The sequence below is a fragment of the Nomascus leucogenys genome, chromosome 10 (assembly GCF_006542625.1).
Source record: "Nomascus leucogenys isolate Asia chromosome 10, Asia_NLE_v1, whole genome shotgun sequence".
Classification (NCBI taxonomy): domain Eukaryota; kingdom Metazoa; phylum Chordata; class Mammalia; order Primates; family Hylobatidae; genus Nomascus; species Nomascus leucogenys.
The window spans coordinates 60571314-60577562 of NC_044390.1; the positions used below are offsets into that span (position 1 = coordinate 60571314).

The 6249-nt window shown below is 59.4% G+C and overlaps 1 protein-coding gene across 1 annotated transcript; it reads left to right on the plus strand.

Moving 5' to 3' along the window:
• Nucleotides 1–1719: 1719 nt before the first annotated feature.
• On the plus strand, nucleotides 1720–6249 carry S1PR5 (sphingosine-1-phosphate receptor 5). Its single transcript, XM_012509380.2, has 2 exons — nucleotides 1720–1802; nucleotides 4165–6249. Exon 2 carries the CDS (start codon nucleotides 4183–4185, stop codon nucleotides 5377–5379), a length of 1197 nt encoding a protein of 398 aa, XP_012364834.2. The 5' UTR covers nucleotides 1720–1802; nucleotides 4165–4182; the 3' UTR covers nucleotides 5380–6249.

Here is a 6249-nt window from a genome sequence, read left to right on the forward strand (position 1 = left end):
GCAGGGACGCAGCGGGAGAGGCAGGTTGCTGAGCCCAGGACCCACAGCCGGAAGAGCCCCATTTTCGAGAGAGGTGAGAATGGCGCCTGGGAGGTGTTAAGCAGCCACCTCCCCACCCTGGGGCGCGGCTTCCCCTTTACAGAAGGAGGTCATTTATTGAGCACCTACTGGGTGCCAGCCACAGCTATGTTGGGAGATCTTCAGGGGTCATCCCAGTGGGCACCATTGGAGTTGACTTGGTCCACAGGACTGTGGCGAACCTGGCACTGAAGGGTTAACACCGTCCCACCCTGTGGGTCCTATTGGCTGTGTCTTTGAGCAGAGCAGGCAGGGAACAGCGGGGGCGGGAGGGCTGGGACCCCCAAGGGGCTACAGGGGGGCCTGACCCGGCCTGAGTGCCCCCTGAGTTTGCTCCCACGAGGGTATCCCAGATCCACGCTTATTCTCAGCCTCTGGCTCATCTCTCCTGGGGCACCCTCACCCCACCCGCGGCCAGCAGGGCCTGAAGCATCGGGGCAAAGGGCATGGTCCTGGAGAAGGTGGCAGCAGTGGGACCCAGCCTCCCTTCCTGAATCTGAGGGTGGAAGAGCTGGGACCGTCTGGAAGCTCCTGGGAAGTGGGGGTGGGGGCGTTTCGGGGCCAGCAGGACTGGTCGTTGGAGGAGCAGTGGCCTGGGAGAGGCGTGGGAGAGCACCACAGACAGCAACAAAGAGAACCGCAGAGGCAAAGAGACACGCAGGCAAGAGACTCTGAGATCCTCCTGAGAGAGATGCAGAGGAAGTGAGGGAGACAATCATTCATTATATGGGCATGGTGGCAAGCGACTGGAGTCCCAGCAGCTATGTTCAGCCGGCTGAGATGGGAGGATGGCTTGAGCCACGGAGGTGGAGACTGCAGTAAGTTATGATGGTGCCACTGCACTCCACTCTGGGCGACAGAGCAAGATCTTGTCTCAAAAAAAAAAAAAAAAAAATTCTTACATTGGTGGGGTTTACTGTCTGCTAAGGACACAGCCCAGAAACACCATTAATGAGTAAATCACTTTGTCGTCAGTGATAAGGGTGGGAGAGAATCGGTCCGGGGAACACGGAATCCAGGGGGTGGGGCGGGAGAGACCCTCCTTATCTGAGGAGCAGCAAGTTCCCATCACAATCCTGCCCGCGCCTGCCCCACCCCCACTCGCCCTGAGCCGGGGCGGGAGCGGGAAATTGGGAGGGGCCTGTGCCCGGGAGCAGCGGGGACCTATCTGCTGGTGGGAGAGGACTCAGGCTAAGGTGGCCCCCACTGAAGACGCCTGCTAAGCAACCCACTGAAGACCCCTCCGAACCATCGACGGGGCGTCCTTGGGGTGCAGCCCAGGAAGCTCAGTTCACAGGTGGGTGGGCAATGGGGAGGGCGCAGTGCCCGGACACCCAGCACAGAGGAGACCCCTCCGCTGGGGAGAAGAGGCTCAGGCTGCGACCGCCCTGCTGCAGAACCCTCCCTTTCCCGCCTCTCCAAGTCCTCCCACCGCGATGGAGCGTCCCTGGGAGGACAGCCCAGGCCCGGAGGGGGCAGCTGAGGGCTCGCCTGTGCCAGTCGCCGCCGGGGCGCGCTCCGGTGCCGCGGCGAGTGGCACAGGCTGGCAGCCATGGGCTGAGTGCCCGGGCCCCAAGGGGAGGGGGCAACTGCTGGCGACCGCCGGCCCTTTGCGTCGCTGGCCCGCCCCCTCGCCTGCCAGCTCCAGCCCCGCCCCCGGAGCGGCGTCCGCTCACTCGGTTCAAGGCAGCGCGACTGCGGGTGGCGCACGACCAGGGCGCAGAGTGAGTGGACTGCATTGGACCCTTGGGGGCGCGGGGCTGGGCCTGACCCGGAGGGGGTCGCCCTGGCGGCCACTTTCCCGGTCTAAAAAGGCGCACCACTCCTTGCAGGGAGTTCCCTGGACTTTTCCTGGAGGCTTCTGGGGAGGCGGAAGCTGGGGGCTCCCCAGCTGGGTGCAGGACCTGGGATACGGGGTGAAGGTGACTGGAATCCCCTGGTCACCCCCTCCTGGCCGGGCCACTGCAAGTTTCCATACTTCAGTCCTGCTGCCGGGCAAGCTGGCGGATGAGGGTGGCCTCCCCATCAGAGCATGTGTAACCCTGTCTCCCTGCATTTGGGCTCCCCACCTCCAGCATGGGTGAGCCAGCGACTTCCTGTCTATGTTTGCCTGCCTTGATTCTCTGTGTGTGACTGAAGCTCTCTGGGATGTCCGCGTCCCTGCCTTGTGCAAAAGAGATCCATTCCCCTCCCCAGGCCTTGGTTTTCTCATCCAGACTTGCATGGGGACTGTTTGTGCATGGATGTTTGTGTGGGAGCATGGAAACCTTTGCGCCTGCTTCGATACGAAGCATTTCTTTTGAGCCTCAGTTTTCTCATCTGTAAATTAGGACTAAAGGAAGTGGGGATTAATAAGATCACAGAGGCAGGTGAGGCGTGTTATTAGTTTAATGACATGTGTGCCCCTCTGTAAGAGTCTGTCTGCCTCTTGTGGATCCTCTCTCCTGTCCTCAGGCTCTGCCTTAGTAAAATGAGTGAATAGGATCAACCTTTTTTTTTTTTTTTGAGACGGAGTTTCTCTCTTGTCGCCCAGGCTAGAAAGCAGGGGTGCGATCATGGCTCACTGCCGGCCTCGGCCTCCCAGGCTCAAGTGATCCTCCTGCCTCAGTCTCTTGAGTAGCTGGGACTATAGGGGCATAACACCACACCTAGCTAATTTTTAAATTTTTTTGTAGTGATGAAGTCTTACTATGTTGCCCAGGCTGGTGTCAAACTCCTGGGCTCAAGTGATCCTCCCACCTCGGCCTCCCAAAGTGCTGGGATTACAGGCGAAAGCCACTGTGCCTGGCCAAGGAGCAACTTTCTCATGGGGTTTTTGGGTGGATGAGGGGGTTTTGGCAGGAAAAAACTTTGTGTGCAGTGAGACAAGAGTGTGGAGTGTGGTGCACTGGGCCCCAGGCTAGTGTGAGTGGAGGTTGTGAAATTGTGGCCTGTGCCACTGGGTGGGAGACCCTGTATTCGTGTGACTGAATTTTGGTCGCTGTGTTTTTCTGCCTGCATCACTCTGCTCCTGTATGATGTATTGTGTAGTTTCCCTGATGGTGTGTGACTGTGTGTTTTGCCCTTGTAGTGTGTTGCTGTATTTGTGTGTCTCCTTCTGTGTGTGTTGAGTTTCTGTGCGTTCTGTGTGTTTACTGTTATGTCTCTGGAACTCCCTGCTTGTGTGTTTGTGTGTGTGTTTGAGACAGGGTCTTGCTCCGTTGTCCTGGCTGGAGTACAGTGGCACGATGAACACTCACTCACTGCAGCCTCGACCTCCCGGGCTCAAGTGATCCTCTCACCTCAGCTGGGACTCTCACTGAGTAGCTGGGACTACAGGCATACACCACCACGCCCGGCTAATTTTTGTATTTTTTGTAGAAACAGGGTCCTCCTTTGTTGCCCAGGCTAATCTCGAACTCCTGGGCCTCAAGCAATCCTCCTGCCTCGGCCTCCCAAAGTGCTGGAATTACAGGAGTGAGCCACCACACCCAGCCGTGTGTGTTTTTGAGGGGGGGGCAGGCGGTGTGTGTTTTGAGACAGAGTCTCGCTCTGCCACCCAGGTTGGAGTGCAGTGATACGATCTCGGCTCACTGCAACCTCCGCCTCCTGGGTTCAAATGATTCTCCTGCCTCAGCCTCCGGAGTAGCTGGGACTACAGGCACGTGCCACCACGCCTGGCTAATTTTTTGTGCTTTTAGCAGAGATGGGGGGGTTTCACCGTGTTAGCCAGGATGGTCTCGATCTTCTGACCTCGTGATCTGCCCGCCTCAGCCTCCCAGGCGTGAGCCACTGCCTCAGGCCTGAGCCTGGCGGGGATTACAGGCATGAGCCACCGCGCCCAGCCATGCGTGAGCCACCGCGCCCAGCCATGCATGTGTTATTAATGTCCCTTTTTTTGAGACTATGTCACCTTGTCCCCTCAAGATATTATTTGTGTGTATGTCTGTCTCCGCGGACTCTATCCCTCCATCCTGAACTCCCCTTGGACCCCATGTATGGAGGGTGATGGTCAGGGGGTAGGGCCCCTTTCCCACGGCTTAGCCGGCTGCTGCGACCGTGCTCACGGGGACCGCGGCCTGACACCGTATCCTGCCTCTCCAACAGCCTTGGGGCGCGCGGCCCATGGAGTCGGGGCTGCTGCGGCCGGCGCCGGTGAGCGAGGTCATCGTCCTGCATTACAACTACACCGGCAAGCTCCGCGGTGCGCGCTACCAGCCGGGTGCGGGCCTGCGCGCCGACGCCGTGGTGTGCCTGGCGGTGTGCGCCTTCATCGTGCTAGAGAATCTGGCCGTGTTGTTAGTGCTCGGACGCCACCCGCGCTTCCACGCTCCCATGTTCCTGCTCCTGGGCAGCCTCACGTTGTCGGATCTGCTGGCAGGCGCCGCCTACGCTGCCAACATCCTACTCTCGGGGCCGCTCACGCTGCGACTGTCGCCCGCGCTCTGGTTCGCACGGGAGGGAGGCGTCTTCGTGGCACTCACTGCGTCCGTGCTGAGCCTCCTGGCCATCGCGCTGGAGCGCAGCCTCACCATGGCGCGCAGGGGGCCTGCGCCCGTCTCCAGTCGGGGGCGCACGCTGGCGATGGCAGCCGCGGCCTGGGGCGTGTCGCTGCTCCTCGGGCTCCTGCCAGCTCTGGGCTGGAATTGCCTAGGTCGCCTGGACGCCTGCTCCACTGTCTTGCCGCTCTACGCCAAGGCCTACGTGCTATTCTGCGTGCTCGCCTTCGTGGGCATCCTGGCCGCGATCTGTGCACTCTACGCGCGCATCTACTGCCAGGTACGCGCCAACGCGCGGCGCCTGCGGGCGCGGCCGGGGACTGCCGGGACCACCTCGACCCGGGCGCGTCGCAAGCCGCGCTCGCTGGCCTTGCTGCGCACGCTCAGCGTGGTGCTCCTGGCCTTTGTGGCATGTTGGGGCCCCCTCTTCCTGCTGCTGTTGCTCGACGTGGCGTGCCCGGCGCGCACCTGTCCTGTACTCCTGCAGGCCGATCCCTTCCTGGGACTGGCCATGGCCAACTCACTTCTGAACCCCATCATCTACACGCTCACCAACAACGACCTGCGCCACGCGCTACTGCGCCTCGTCTGCTGCGGCCGCCACTCCTGCGGCAGAGAGCCGGGTGGCTCCCAGCAGTCGGCGAGCGCTGCTGAGGCTTCCGGGGGCCTGCGCCGCTGCCTGCCCCCGGGCCTGGATGGGAGCTTCAGCGGCTCGGAGCGCTCGTCGCCCCAGCGCGACGGGCTGGACACCAGCGGCTCCACAGGCAGCCCCGGTGCACCCACAGCCGCCCGGACTCTGGTACCAGAATCGGCTGCAGACTGACACCCTTGGCCCACGACTGTCCTCCCAAGTTTTACAGACTTGTTCTTTTTACATAAAGGAATTTGTAGGAAATGCAGCTGAAGGTGCAGTCGGAAAAGATGCAGGGGAAATGTATTTATGGAGCGACACCCCACAACGTGAACAAACAGACAAAAAATCTGTGCCCTCGAGGAACTGACATTCTGCTTGGGAACACAGAAAAGAACTCGGTGATGAAATAATGGAGATGATTCCAGTGCCACAGGACAGAGATGGCGATGGTGGTCAGGGAAGGCCTCTTTGCAGAGGTAGTGACTTGTGATGTGAGCTGAGACCTCTGTCCTGGGAAGACCAAAAGAAAAAGCATTTCAGGATGAGGGAATGGCATGCGCAAAGGCCCTGAGGCTGAAATGTGCCCATGTGTTCTAAGAAATGCAGGGATGCCGGTGTGCCTGGAGCAGCGATGGTGGGGGAGAATGGGAGGAGACAAGGAGCTGAAGGAGTAGTTCCCGAAGGACCTTGTGGGTGATATAGAGGACTTCGCTTTTGCTCTGAGTGAGGTGGGAGCCATAGAATGTTCTAAGCAGAGGAGGGACTTGCCCTAATTCAGGTGATCACAGGTTTCTTATGGCCTCCATGGGAGGTTGAAAGCCAGAGAAGGTGAAGGGGGGCTGCACTGAGCCACAGGAACAATGTTGGAGATTCCAGTTAAGCCCAGACCCCATGGATTCTAGATAGATTTTGGAGGCAGCAGACAGAATTACTGAGGAATTGAGTGTAAGAGTAGAATAAAGTTGTCAAGGACAATGCCAAGGGTGGGGCACCCCCAAATTTGACTCTGGGAGACTCAGCCAAATCCTATCTGGTAACAACATTTCTTTTTTATTTTTC